General features: G+C 45.2%; 1 protein-coding gene across 9 annotated transcripts in view; it reads left to right on the top strand.

Moving 5' to 3' along the window:
* The window catches only part of KDM6B (lysine demethylase 6B), a 960,064-nt gene that overhangs the window by 912,093 nt on the left and 32,182 nt on the right, over window positions 1-15,789 (top strand). For all 9 annotated transcript variants that reach the window (XM_078670455.1, XM_078670453.1, XM_078670454.1 and 6 more), the window contains 5 exons: window positions 1,940-2,045; window positions 2,556-2,761; window positions 3,970-4,034; window positions 4,983-5,054; window positions 5,638-5,786. In XM_078670455.1, the coding sequence (XP_078526581.1) occupies window positions 1,940-2,045; window positions 2,556-2,761; window positions 3,970-4,034; window positions 4,983-5,054; window positions 5,638-5,786 (598 nt within the window). The remainder of the gene's footprint in view (window positions 1-1,939; window positions 2,046-2,555; window positions 2,762-3,969; window positions 4,035-4,982; window positions 5,055-5,637; window positions 5,787-15,789) is intronic.

Genomic DNA, 15,789 nt, shown 5'->3' with positions numbered 1-15,789 from the left:
GGGGTGCCACTTGCAGTCACCTTCCTCTAAAACCCTGCCTACCTAGGATACACAAAATCCTGTCTGGGACGGTGCTGGCACCGCCCCTGGCAGGAAACCCTTTGTCCTTGCCTCCTGGGCTGGGAGGACTCCCAGCAGCAGGAGGGCAGACTTGTGTCTCGGTGGCAGCATCCATCTTGTGGAGCTGAGGCTATGTCTGACTTTAACCGGGGTTATAGGTTACCAACATGTCGTGTCCCTCTAGAAGGGTGGAATGCTAACCCCGTCGCCAGAATTGGCGAGGGGTTAGTATTCCAATTCGTATGACACCTTACTCTACATGTTTTGATAAAGCGATACCATAGTTGGCATTTAACCGCGAGGATTATAATGCACTTAAGAGTATATGGTATGCGATATCATGGAAACGGCTAAGGGATGGATCCCGAAAGCCGCAGACAGGCTCAGCTCATGCCAGAGCACTATCTCACACGATTCCAAGCACTCTGCCTTCAGGATTGTCAAGGCCTGCCATAGGAGTGACTGATAGGAGATCTGTGTGCCCATTTAGGTTTAGATATAGGAATACTATATCTACAGCAGAGGGTGAGTACACCACTTTGCCCCAGCTGTCAAGCAGCCAGTTGTGTCTGATTTAGTTAGTCAGCCCAGGGGTGGCATAATACATGCTGCAGCCCCTGGGAGACTTCTGGGTGCACCTCAGCCCTGGGTACAGGGACTTGGTGAGGTACCAGTGCCAATTCAGTACCTGGGTACAATTTGGAGTAGAGAGAACAGCTAGGCTGTGGGTCTGATTAGCAGGCCCACAGCCAGGGAAAGTCGTAAACCAGTGAAGCAAAAAGCAAAAATCTGGGTGATCATAGGATTGCAGACCCTACTCTCCTACACATCTGTCTTGGCATGTAGGGCTGCTGATATTCACATCACCCTCCTTCCTCCCCGGTGCCTGTAGCAGCTGTAGCATTCAGAATTACTCTCTAGCATGGACATCACTTACTGTATCATACTCCATCCCTGCCACAATGGCGAAAAACAATCTGAGGATGGAGAGGATGCCCATGCGCACTGTAGTCCAGGGGAGAAGCCACCTATCTCGTGATACTTCGAAGACTTTTCCAGGACAACAATGTGCAATCATCCGGACCCAACACTAGGTGGCGATCTATGCATAAGATGTGAATATTAGGGCATCCGGACCCAACACTAGGTGGCGATCTATGCATAAGATGTGAATATCAGCAGCCCTACATGCCAAGAACAGATGCATACTGGTAAGTAGCATATTCCTTTAGGGAAGGAACACAGGCCCTGGGTACCTGATTGGCAGAAGCCCAGGGAACACTCAGCCAAAGCACATCAGCAATTCAGCAAAAAGTGGGGGCATACCAATGCACGAAAGATGGCCCTTTCTTACAAGATGATGCCAGATTCACACGTGCTCCTTCCTACTTTGTGAAAAGGAGCTGTACATAATAATCCGTACCTAACTAGATTAAAATATATTGTTCTCTTATAATTGTCAAGGAAAATATAGTTTAAAGATGGTAAGCATGCAGTGCCCCATGGCCGGTTTTCGGTTGCTATCACCATGTGGCATACATTTATTTTTGACGCCCATACATTATTTAATTTAAACTTTTTTCTGGATCCAACCACTTTGTTCTCGGCATCTAATGTAGAGTAGTGTCATGCTTCAAACGTTTCAGGCACATGCCTTTTCCTTCTCCAGTGTGTCTATAATTTGTAAATTTCTACTGTGACCTTTCTACAAGGCACTTATAAGGATTGCATGGACAGTAAGTTCACAACATATAGAATCCATGATGCTCCTGTGTCACAGGAACATAAAGGGGGTCAGGAGGAAAAAAGAAAGTTTTACTTTTATAAAGGATGGAAATTGCACGAAATGTTAGCTTTTAACACCCTCTTCTCCCCGCAGTTGGAGAGCAAACGAGATGCCTTCTCTCCGGTGCTACTGCAGTTCTGCACAGACCCCAAGAACCCCATCACTGTGATTAGAGGCCTGGCTGGTTCACTGCGACTCAGTAAGTGATGGCAACAAAAGCAAACATTTGTGATTTACACTTTTGCTTTCCTGACATCCTTGGCAGGCAGGTAACATTTTTGTTGGTTCCTGTTATGGGCCTTCTCTTTACTGCTCTAGCTTCTTGATTTCCAGTTGTCTTTCTTAGTCACTTTCCTCTCTAGCTCTGTCGCCTATACCAGCGCACTGCTCCTTTTCTCCTATGCCCCTCTTCAATTCTTCCTTCTATCTTGGGGACTCCTTAATAGGTTCCCCACTCAGGATCCTTCTTATGCTCTATCCCTAAAGGAACCATTTTAACATGTTTCAATGTAATCGAGTTCTCCATGTGTCAAAGGGTGGTAATGTGCACATTAGGAGACTGCTGAGATGTGGATGTGTCCTTAACTCTTCCAAAAGAAAGTAAACCCCAGACTTTATATGCTATGTAAACATCCCTTGTGGAACAGACTCCCCGTTGTTTTATTCTTCCTCTCTCTATTTCTCTTACCCTTCTATTCCTTCCTTACAGACCTCGGCCTCTTCTCTACCAAGACATTGGTGGAGGCAAATTCTGAGCACTCTGTGGAGGTTCGGACACAGGTGCAACAGCCTTCAGATCAGAATTGGGATCCCACAGGCAGCAAGCAGGTGTGGCCATGTGAAAGCAGCCGCTCTCATACTACCATTGCCAAGTATGCCCAATACCAAGCTTCATCTTTTCAGGAATTCTTGCAGGTAAATGCCAGGGTGAGGAGCCAAGTCTGCGAATCACACAGAGAAGACAGTGGTATGAAGACGGGCTAAAGGTGCATCTGTGTGTGATAGAGAAAGAGAGATGGAGCAAATGCACTTCTGCTATCTGTGCCCAACCTATTCTAGTATTAATTACTACATTTATAAAGTGTAGTGAGTGCAGTCTACTATTTGTCTCTAGGTGCTGATAACCAGTGTTAAATCTGTAACAGGAGGGAGAAGCAGTCTTGTAGTAGTTTTAGATTAAAGATGCAATAGTCCAAAATTAAAGCCTAAAATACTAGACAAGTCAAAAGCAGCGTTAAATCTATTTCTAATCAATGTATATAGACATCACAAGATGCATGTAGTGAAGTTAATTCTTTATTTCTTTGCTTTAACTTTAATAACAAGGACACAGCCAACGCGTTTTGTCTATGCAGAGACTCCGAGATGTAATCCTAACCTCATGAACTTTACAGCTAAAATACGCCTGCCTCATTTGCATGTTGTATGGAATGTGTATTGATTAACCACTGGGAGGAACTACTCACAATAGAATTCATTGTATTGGCTCATTATACGCCTTTGTCATTTGTGCCTTGAAGAAATCCCAGTGCTTTGGGATGAAATGCGTTGGTTGTGTCCTTGTCCATGCTTTTAAAGTTGAAGCAAAGGAATAAAGAATGAACTTCTTCACTACATGCATCTTGTGAAGTCTATATCCATTGATTAGAAATCTATGTAACTCTGATTTTGACTCTCAACTGGTATTTAAGGCTTTAATTTTGGTCTCTATTAGACCTTTTAATCTAAACATTACTATAAGGGTGTTTCTCCCTCCTGTTGCGTTATGTGTAATTGGTGAGGCATTCTGGACAGTTGTCCCTGGGATAAGCACCTATTCTGTGGTAACTATACAGAGTGCAGTGACATCAAACCACAACCTTGCTGGTGGTGTTCTTATAAGGTTTTATCTCTGTGTGTCAAGGAATCTTTCAGTGTTTGCTTCCAGTGGTGTAGCTGGTGTCTGTAAGAGAAGCTTGTGTTGCTGCCTCTGTGATGTATGGGTGGTCAAGTACCTCAACCACTGCTTCTAATTCAGTGGATTGTGGCAGTGCACTTACATGCATCTTCTGTTAGTTTTCTTGGAGTACACGATTGTGTCATCGCTCTCAACTGATATAAAAGACTCTCACCTTCATTTACAGGATGAAAAGGATGGCGAGGATGAGGAGCTCACTAAGCCTGACAGCAAAGCAGCCCCTAATCCTAGGTAAAACCTGCTTTTGTTTAGCGAATAACCGGTATTATGAACAGAAGATCTTTTGAAGCATACCTCCACTTCTGATAGAGTGACTCCGGACGTGTATTTTGGTTACAATGCCTTGCGTTTACCTGGTCACTGTCTGGATAAAACTCTAGTAACCCGAGCACCCCATTCACTATATTAGCAGCCTTTATGTGAGCCCGATTGCAGTGATAAGATGTTACTAAATTTGGGTATTGCTTTGCTGTGTGAGGTCAAAGCCTGTATTATTAGTGAAATTCAGGGAATAGTTCTACAGACTGAGCCATTAAGGTATGTCTGTCCTGAAGGTAATCCTTTGTCTTCATCTTGCAGGGATTTGCCATGAGGGTTAAGCCTGCAGGGCTTTGTAAGTCTTTATGCTATGTTACAATTTAAACATCTTGGATATGTTTGCAGCCTGAAGGATAGGTTTATTCTGAAGCCTTAGCTTGTAAGGCCCGTGTAATTTTAGGTATATCTCGGTTGTCTGATTCCTGAGCCAGTATAATGTGTAAGATGAGGGATGGCTCTATTTTTCAGCCTGGACCAGCTGGACCAGCGGAAACCTAAGTTATGCCATTTTTCTTAGGCGTCTATACTAAGTTTGGCCTGGGGGCATAGCTACTATGGGTGCAGTAGCACCCAAGCCCAGAGGGGCCCAGTGAACCCTGGCAATTGCTGTATTGTATTACCACTCAAAGGAGCCAGTTTCCTTGCTTGCACCATGATTCTTGTGTGTACTTTTCTGATCTAATCTGAAACTGTTGTTTTCAGCTGGAAAAAAATGAACTTCTGTAAGGTGGCTTGGCTGCACAGTAATTTAGCAGTGGTCAATTTTGTCAGGGGAGGATATTTGTTATAGTTTAGAAACAATAACTATTTAAAATGTCTCTGGCTTCATTCCGTCTAATCCCTTTCCTACTCCTCCTTTAGCATCATTGTGGATGTCAAGAACCCACATATCATCAAGTTTGGAACCAACATCGATCTCTCAGATCCCAAATGGTGAGTCTTAATTTGCCATCAAATTTAAAATTTTAGGTAGGTTGGGAGATGAGACCCTACCCTTCCTCCTTACTTTTTCTAAATGTAAGGAAGGAACAGAAGATTTCTGATGTGGGCATGCCCAGTTTTAGAAAAAGATATATGGATCTATTTAAATAGTAGAGAACAACACTTCTGTAGTATGGCTGAATAGTTATTGATTGTGGCTGGAGAGAAGTACAATGTGGTTGTCAAATCATGGAAACGGAGGGGATATTGCAAGTCGCCTGGAGAACAAAGTGTTAAACTGGTATAGACAAATGCAATTCATGTTGGGAAGTGGGGGAAAGAACGGAATATGGTGAGGGGCCATGCAAAAGGTGGATCTCAATTAGGGTCCACCCAGCGCTATATAAAACCTCTAAAATTAAAAAAAAATAATAATAATAATGTTTGGTGGTGGTTATTCCATACCAAGAAGGGAAGGGCGATTCATTAGTGACCCCCACTTTTAGGCAAGACAATCAAAAGATGACCCTCTGGTTTTGAATTAATTCTGAGCTACCCTGAAAGGACCTAATGATCTTTCATTTTACATCCTTAGTTGGAAGCCCCAGCTGCAGGAGCTGCTGAAGCTGCCGGCCTTCATGAGAGTTTCCTCAAATGGAAACATGCTCAGCCATGTTGGGCATAGCATCCTGGGCATGAACACTGTTCAACTCTATATGAAGGTTCCTGGGAGCCGAACCCCAGGTAAGTAGCTACAGAAATCGAAAGTGGCAGTCCACTATGGATCATGAGGGATATGTGGTTTTGCAGTGTTCATATTTTCTGGATTCACATGCTGTGCGTTATTACGCCAGCTAGTGGATGGGTTCGAAGTCTCCTTGAAGTCTCTCGTCTCCCTTTTTTTCCTGTTTCCTCGTGCATTTGGGTTGAAACCCATCCTTGAGTGACGTCAAGAGAAATCCCTTGATGCAGTCACCATCTTCAGATTCAGTTTTTTAAACCGTTGGGTCTGGAAGCCTAGGGGGAGTTCTGGAGTCGAGGAAGAAGGAATTGCAAGAAGCAAACCTCTTTTTTCCATGTAGTCTCACCATCGAGGGAACCGGGTTGGCGACTGCCAGGATGTAGAACACAGAAAAAACACTGAGAAAAAGAAAATCACTGAGTGACTATGAGGTGAAAATACTGACGCAACAAGACCATTTGGTCAGAGAATTAGAAGGGGGCATGGTGGATATATCCCCTTTAGATTCTGCCCCAAGTGCCACCACAATTACACACACAGGCCTTCCTAAGGACCACATCACAGAGGACTTTGTGACATGCATAATTCTTGCCCAAGGCCATCATGACTAGACAGAAGCAATGGTAGGCAGACTGTGATGGATAAACAGGACTTCATGAAATATCTTGGCCTGTCTAGCAACAAGGAGGACTTCCTGGAGGCAGAGGAGGCCCAAGGGGAAGAGCCAGAACTTGGAGATCACCAAGTGCCAGGATGGCAAGAGCCACAAAAAAGCATTGAGGGAGGAACACAGACAAAAACGAATCCCTTAGAGCCGAGACACAGTCAAGCCAAGGACTGTAAGATACTGACCATGATGCCAAAATCATTGATTCTGGAGGGCAGAGTGATGCCCATGTCAAGGGACACCAATGGAGGCAAACCCTCTAAACCTGCTTCAACCTCAAAAGAGGATCAAAGGCATAGGAGGGAGATGGCGAAACCAGCTCGATACCGTCTGCGAAGACTGGATCCACAGCAGCCTCTAAAATAGACTCTGCATTGCTGCCAAAACACCTAGGCACCTGACCTCATGTCGAAAAAAAATTCGCCAACCTCCTCAAAACAAAAAAGTCCAAACTCGACAAAGAAAGGAAATTGCTCTAGGTAGAACGGGGGGGGGGAAAGGAGGGGGGGGGAGGGACGAGAGAGGACTAGAGACCAAACTCAAAGTCCTAACTAAAAAGAAGGAAATTTGGCGACTCCCTTCATGGTTACATTGAAAAAACAAGTGAAAGTAGAGGAAATGGAGGAGCTGGAACACCCTGCTACCCCAGGGCTGCAGGAAGAGGTGGAATACACGCTGTTCAACCTGAAGGAAGCACAAGAAGACCTCTTACACATAGGGGAAGCAACTGATGACTGGCAAGACATTTATGCAGATTCAGCAGAGAAAAGGGGTGGAGTATAACCCATCAAAGCCATCACCACCAGACATCACTGTGTACAACCCAGTAGTAGAGAGGGCTGAAAATACTTCTTAAATGTAATTGGAAGAACAATCAGAGGCATGTTTCGTCCTTGAGACACCACTACTGGAACAAAAGAGAAACCAATTTCTCCCAATGCTGCCAAGCATGCTGGATCATGGCAGGGACGCATTTAAGGAACCAGCTGCTGCAAGGCAACAACCACAAAGGTAGAGAAGAAGTATTGCTTATCAAAGGACCCACCTAAAACCTGAAATCACAGGTCAGCTGGACTCTTACCATGTCAACAGCAGGGAAAGGAGCGAACATACCCATGTCTAACGGGCCACCACCTGTCAAAGAAGAGTTTAGACGGGGGAGGAAAAGAGAAAGGTCACCACCAACGCTGTGGCTAATACCTAACTCAAATGCCGTGCTTTATACATATGCGTACCAACAATAGGACGAGGTGGAGGAGCTAATGGAGCATCTCCCAGAGGAATTTAGGAATAGCGCAATGTTGCAGGTGGGCCTGACAAATGCTAACACGTACCTAAAACTTGCGCTGGATGTGGCAGATATGACTGCCGACAGCTTTCCAATGATCAAGACCTTGCATGCTTAGCTTAGAATCTCTGGTTTCAAGCAGCAGGTCCAGTCTGCCTTAATCAATATGCTCTTCTCAGGAGACTCCCTATTTGGAGAGGTGGTCGTCTAACTGCTTCAGTGCACGAAAAAGGGAAACAGACTGCCAAGACAATGGAGCCCTATAATTCAAGGAAACCTCCCAGGGAAGCATGGCCCAGAGAAAGAGAGCAGCCTCAGCAAAAGAACCATCCAATCACATACGTCCCACAGGCTTCAGCAGCCAGCGGAGTGAGCCCATCACCGCCCCACAATGGCAGTACTACTCGAGCTCCAGCCAGACCTTTCGCTGCTGCAAAAGAAGAAGAGTGGGACCACCAAAAGGGGGGAACCACCCTACCAAGTGAATGCACACAGGGAACCCTCACAGGCAAGTCACCAGTTGGAGGAAGGATCGGAGGATTCCTGCAAGAATGGGAGAGTATTACCTCTGACAAGTGGATACTAAACATCATAAAATATGGTTATTGTATAGACTTAACAAAGTCACCTCCAACACCACCACCAAAGATGGAGGACAAAAATGGACCAACGAATGCAGCAGGAAATAGAAGAGTTGTTTAGCAAAGAAGCTATAGAACTCGTTCCCCAAAACAAAAGACTTAAAGGGATTTAATCAAACAACGTTTCGTCTGGTTTTGGTACCAGAAAGTAAAGACTAATATTGGTCTTGAGGTCACTAAAAGTTCATAAAAACGCAAAAAACTCGAGATAACCACGCTAAAAGAGGTCATTTCCTTGATAGGGAAAAAAGACTACATAGCAACCATACACCTCAAGGATGCCTACCTGCACATTCCAGTAAACAAACGCCACAGACAATTTCTCAGATTTGTAGTGAACAAGACACACTATCAATTCAAAGTGTTACCATTCATAATATCTGCACCGCTGGTGTTCACAAAATGCCTTGCTGTGATAGCAGCACACCTGAAACAGGGAATACACATGTTCGAGGCATATGAGCTGCAGATTGTACACTTAGCAATAGATCGCCACCTGGTGTTGAGCTCGGATGATTGCAGGTTGTTGTCTTCTTGGAAGAAGTCTTTGTAGTCACGAGATAGGTGACTCCTCCCTTGGACAATACTGCGCATGGTCATCGACTCCATCCTCTGATTGTTTTTTTCCGCCACTGGGTTCGGCTGAAAGTTTTCCGCTCCGGCTAGAAAACACTCTTTTCTGCATTTTCGAAGCGTGACACTTTAGATGAACACTTTTCGACATCGAATAATCTTTTCGACATCACCAGCTACATCCCGGTGTGTCGACGCGGGCCATTGGGCCTATCGGCGGTGTACGCCTCATGGACAGAACTCCATTCAAAAGATGCCCGGTATGTCGAGCAAAATTCCCTCATAGCGACCATCACGAGGTTTGCAACCTCTGTCTCTCACCAGAACACAACGAGTCGACCTGCACAGCCTGTGCCTCCTTCCGATCGAAAAAGACCATTCGGGATCGGAGGGCCCGTCGACACGAGATGAGGAGATCAGCGCCAGCACCGGAGGCCATCTTTGAGGAGGAGATCGTCGAAGAAGACGTCTCAGAGGACGAGAACCCACTCGAAGATATCTCCGAGGACGAGGCTCCACTCGTCGCCGAGGAAGACTCGCCTGATCTCCAGATCATATCGGGAGCAGAGGACTCGGACGATTCGATTCCATCTCGACAATCCGTGAGTTCCTCTGCCCCTGCACAACAGACACTGTCCAAACCAAAGGCAACGGTCAGCACTCCGCCCATGGGGCCCAGTCGAGACCGAAATTTACCCCCCCCGACGCCCCGCCTTCGGGCTCGGCTCCGAGGGAAAAGACTACGCCTTCTGGTGCCTCGGCACCGAAAAGACCACATGTGCCAATTCCACCTCCTCCATTGGCACCAAAACATCCTTCGACACCGAAGGACTCTTCGACACCAAAGCTCAAACGCTTTTCGGCGCCCAAAGACTCTTCGGCACCCAAACCAAAAGAGGTATCGGTGCCGAACCCAAGAACGGTAACGGACCCGAAAGCCTCGACTCCGAAACCATCCGGCTCCAAAAATAAGGAAGGGAAGCTAGATTCCGGTGCTGCAGGCCCAACAAAACCTGTCTCCACGCCAAAATCTTCGATAACTGTACCAAAGACTACAAGGCCTGATACAGACAAGCCTAAACAACCTTCGGCACCGAAGAAATTGCCACAGGACTCAATCACTCCTCCTAAGGCAAAAACCACTAAACAACCCCTATCGGCACCGAAGAAATCGACCCCGAAGAAAATTATTGAAGAGGAAGATCTGTTTAGACCAGATCCTAAACAGAAAAAAGTCTATATTAATCCAAAAACTGGACATGTGGAAGCAATTCCTCATAAAAAAAGACCAGCAGACACCACTCCAAACTGTGGTTCCTGCCAAAAAGGATTGTGCAACTTCTCCAATACACCTTCCCTCTCCTTCACCTTCATCTCCTATCACTCCATATATTGAGCCTATAACTTCTCCTGCTCAATCTCCTGCATCATCACACCACACTGATGAAGAGTATGACTTGGGTGGGGGGGGGGGGTGATGTACCAGAGCCACATACATACCCTTTAGATGAGGATGAAGATGTGAACCCAGAATATCCCCAAGAGGACGATGCATATAATTTCCCACCAAATAATGCACCAGACATCCCTGATCCTCAGTACTACCCAACAAAACCTTCCCCTCCAGAGGATAGTATTGGGTTCAATCCTCTATTAAACGGGCTGCACTTTACCACGGAGTTCCAATGCACTCTGATGCCATTGAGGAGGATTTCTTATTAGACACTTTTGAGCAGTCACAAAGGTCTACTCAAATACTACCTATGCTCCAGAGATTTTTAAAGATCCAGTAAGGTGTAGGGTACTAAATCCCAGAATAGAGAAAAAGTATAGACCGGCACCAGCTGATCCAGTCTACATTAAGGGACATCTGCCATTAGACTGTTTGGTAGTGTCAAATGCACGTAAAAATAACAATTCATAAACTTCTGGTGACACACCCCCACCTGACAAAGAATAAAAAATTATTGATGCAGCAGGGAAACGGATTGCTGCGCAAGCGACAAACATATGGCGCATAGCAAATACAAGCCTTACTCTCACGCTACAACAGGGCTCACTACGACCAACTAGAAAAATTAATGGAACACCTATAAGATCAATACAAGGATCAGGCAGCAGAGCTCTTACAAGAAGGCAAATTAATATCTAATGCCTCAATTAAATGCGCACTAGATGTAGCTGACACAGCATCCACAGCAGTTAACACTAGTGTTATCCTCAGACGTCATGCATTGTTATGTATTTCAGGTTTCAAACCAGAAGTACAAACTACTATCCTGAACCAGCCCTTCAATCAAAACCAGTTGTTCAGACAGAAGTAGATAACACACTAGAGAAGATGAAGAAGGACACAGACACTGTTAAGTCTATGGGTGCGTTACAATCCACCCAGACTATAAGTTCTTTTCGTCGCTCCTCTTATAGAGGAGGCTCCAAGCATACCGGCGTAGGTAACACGTCATCTTTTAAAACACATTCACAAACCCCCTCTAATAAAGGCTACTTTAGAGGAGGATACAGAGGCAACAACAATAAGGGGAGAGGTAGAGGTAATAACAACAACCGCTCCTCTTCCACTCCCAAACAGTGACTTCCCCCTGCCTCCCCTACAGCATTCCACTCCTGTGGAGGGCAGACTATCACAGTTCCTACCTGTCTGGAATTCCATCACAACAGACAGGTGGGTAAAACAAATTATCCAACATGGTTACTGCCTAGAACTCACAGCAACCCCCCAAACATACCACCCATGCAGCGTCCAATGTCCACAGAACACATAACTCTGATTCAACAGGAAGTTCTAGCACTTCTACAGAAAGATGCTATTCAAGTGGTCCCCTTGCAGGAACAAGGACCAGGAGTATACTCCCTGTATTTCCTCATACCCAAGAAGGACGGGACATTAAGACCAATTCTCGACCTCAGGCCCCTAAACCACTACATACAATCAGATAATTTTCACATGATCACCTTACAACAAGTACTCCATTACTAAAACAGGGAGACTTTCTTACAACACTAGACCTAAAGGACGCCTATTTTCATGTTCCTATACATACTGCGCACAGGAAGTATCTAAGATTTGTCATACAATGACAACACTATCAGTTCAAAGTCCTTCCATTCGGGGTCACAACAGCACCACGAGCGTTTACAAAGTGCTTAGCAGTAGTAGCAGCACATCTCAGAAGACAACAGATACATGTCTTCCCTTACCTCGACGACTGGCTCATAAAAGTAAGATCGTTCAACCAGTGTGTACAACACACAAAACAAACAATACAAACATTACACGACTTAGGGTTTACAATAAACTACACCAAGTCGCACCTAGAGCCTTCGCACGTTCACCAATATCTAGGAGCTACAATAAACACTTTGGCAGCTCTAGCATATCCCAGTCAAGCCAGGATTCAAAGCATTCAGAGCTTAGTCTCCCTTTTTCAATGCCAGCACTCTCTTCAAGCCAGAGTGTTCATGAAACTAATAGGCATGATGGCGTCTTGCATCTTCATAGTTCCTCACGCAAGACTACAAATGCGTCCACTACAAGAATGTCTAGCACAACAGTGGAATCAGGCTCAAGGTCAGCTCACAGACCTGGTGTTGGTGGACAGCCGTACATATCGCTCTCTGCAATGGTGGAACACCAAAAACTTGACAAAGGGACGGTCGTTCCTAGACCCTGTTCCACAAATAGTGCTCTCGACAGATGCATCCCTCACAGGATGGGGAGCCCATCTCCTGCACTATACCACTCAAGGACAATGGAACAGCCAACAAAAACTGTTCCACATCAATCACTTAAGAGTTGCTAGCCATTTTCCTAGCACTCAAGACTTTTCAAGTACAAGTACAAAACAGAGCTGTTCTAATCCGACGGACAATATGACAGCTATGTATTATGTACAAAAACAGGGGGCGGGGGGGAGAGACACACACTCTCTGCAACTGTCCCAGCTTGCAAAGAACATTTGGTGATGGGCCATCCCTCAAAGCATACACCTGACTGTAGAACACCTTCCAGGGATTCACAATCAAATAGCGGACCTGTTGAGTCGTCAATCACAACAGATACACGAATGGTAGTTGCACCCACAGGTTCTCCAACCATTTTTCCAAAGGTGGGGGCAGCCACAGAAATATCTGTTTGCCACCCACGAAAACGCAAAATGCCCAACCTTCGCCGCCAGGTTTCCATACCCATGATCGGAGGGAAATGCAATATGCATGAACTGGTCAGGCAGATTTGCGTACGGTTTTCCGCCTCTCCCACTCATTCCACTAGTAGTACGCAAGCTCAGACAGCAGTCTCTCAAAATAATACTAGTGGCCCCCACATGGGCACGTCAGCCGTGGTTCACCACGCTACTAGATCTCTCACTGATTCCACATCAGAAATTACGGCTCACGCCATCCCTGTCAACACAGAACCATGGAGAAATAAGGCACCCAGAACCAAACCAACTGAATTTGGCGATCTGGCTCCTGAGGTCTTAGAGTTTGGCTACTTAAACTTACCACCAGACTGTATGGACATAATTAAAGAAGCTCGAAGACCCACCACTAGAGCATGTTATGCTGCTAAGTGGAAAAGATTTGCAATATACTGCAACAACAATCACATTGATCCATTGGATGTTTCCATCCAAAATATTATGTGCTACCTTCTACACCTACAAAGGTCCAACTTGGCTTATTCTTCCATACGACTGCATCTAGCAGCAATTGCAGCCTATTTACAAAATAGACAGCATCTATCTCTCTTTAGAGTACCTGCAATAAAAGCATTTATGGAAGGACTACGATGAATAATCCCACCTAGGTTGCCACCTGCACCAGTATGGAACCTAAACATGGTCCTTACAAGACTTATGCGTCCCCCTTTTAAGCCTTTACACAAATGTGAACTGCAATTCCTAACATGGAAAACTGCCTTCCTTGTTGCCATCACCTCTCTCAGAAGAGTTAGTGAAATACAAGCATTCACAATAGAAGAACCATTTTTTCAGATACACCCTAACAAAGTGGTTCTTAGACCCAATCCTAAATTCCTGCCAAAGGTGATTACTCCTTTTCACCTTAACCAATCAGTAGAGTTACCAGTGTTTTTTCAAAAACCAGACCCAGTTGCGGAAAGGGCTTTACACCCCTTAGATGTTAGAAGAGCTCTTTTATACTACACAGACAGGACTAAATCCTTCAGAAAGACGAAGCAACTATTTGTATCTTTCTCTTCCCCACACAAAGGCAATCCTATGTATCTTTCTCTTCCCCACACAAAGGCAATCCTATCTCTAAAGGAGGAATTGCCAGATGGCTTGTAAAGTGTATTCAAAGATGCTATCAAAAAGCTAAACGTACACTAACAGTTCCTCCAAGAGCGCACTCCACTCACAAACTAGGAGCCTCTATGGCTTTCTAAGGAAACATAGCACTAGAGGACATATGCAAGGCAGCAACATGGTCTACCATACACACCTTCACTAAACACCATTGTGTTGATGTGCAAGCCAAGCAGCAAGCTGCAGTAGGCCAAGCTGTCCTTAAAACACTATTTCAGTATACTGCAACGGATACAAGCGACCACCGCTAGGGGAGACACTGCTGCACAATCGTTGCTAAGTGTACAATCTGCAGCTCATATGCCTCGAACGGAATATGCTACTTACCAGTATGCATCTGTTCTTGGCATGTAGAGCTGCAGAGTTGTACACGCCCTCCCGCCTCCCCGGGACTTGTATCCGTTCCAGTACTCATCTTACTTAGATGCACATGCATGGACATCCTTTCTCTTTACTTCTACTAACTCCATCATTTCCCATCATGGCGAAACACAATCTGAGGATGGAGTCGATGACCAGGTGCAGTATTGTCCAAGGGAGGAGTCACCTATCTCGTGACTACAAAGACTTCTTCCAAGAAGACAACCTGCAATCATCCGAGCCCAACACCAGGTGGCGATCTATTGCTAAGTGTACAACTCTGCAGCTCTACATGCCAAGAACAGATGCATACTGGTAAGTAGCATTTTCTGTATCCAAACTTAGACAACTGGCTGGTGAAATCAAAGACATGCAATCCATGCAAGATTATCATCAACAAGGTGATACAACCTTACAGACTGACACACACACCCACAAGATCAATTATGAGAAATCATCACAGAACCTAAACAAAAGAAAAAACTCCTGGGCAACACTCTTGGACTCCCAAACAGCCAAGGCGAGACCAGTGGACAATAGGGTTGAAGCAATCGTAGAGCAGAGTTGCTGTTTCTAGAAGAAGCAAGGTTTAACAATGAGAGCTGTGGGGAAAAGGATTGCCTCATGTTTTCCCCTCGTACACCTAAGACCAGTATAAGAATGGGTTCAAAAGCAATGGTCAATGGTCACAATCAACCGGGAGTTGGGACTATTTAGTGGTTGTTAAAGACAAGGTTTATATAGAGATGCAATGGTGGAACATGAAAACAATTAACAGTGGAGAAACCATTCAACTCTGTAACCATCACAATGAATGCATCCTACATGGGATGGGGGGCTCACATGGGCAAGCTGAACATCAGAGGCCTCTGGAATTCCAAGGAAGCAGTGCAACACATACAAGTGCTGGAGCTGAAGAAGGTATTCCTGGCACTGCAGAAACATGCAACAGGGATGACCATTTTAATTCAGACCACACAACGACAATGCACTACTTGAACAAACAAGGAGGACAAGATACTACCCGCTATACACGTTGGGTCAGGAGATATGGAGGTGGGCGATAATGGACAAGTTTATCAGTAGTTGCAATATTGCAAAACACCTCCCAGGAAAGGAAAACACAGA

This window comes from Lissotriton helveticus, chromosome 12 (genome assembly GCF_964261635.1).
Source record: "Lissotriton helveticus chromosome 12, aLisHel1.1, whole genome shotgun sequence".
NCBI classification, from domain to species: Eukaryota; Metazoa; Chordata; class Amphibia; order Caudata; family Salamandridae; genus Lissotriton; species Lissotriton helveticus.
This window is presented reverse-complemented; position numbering and strand designations above follow the sequence as displayed.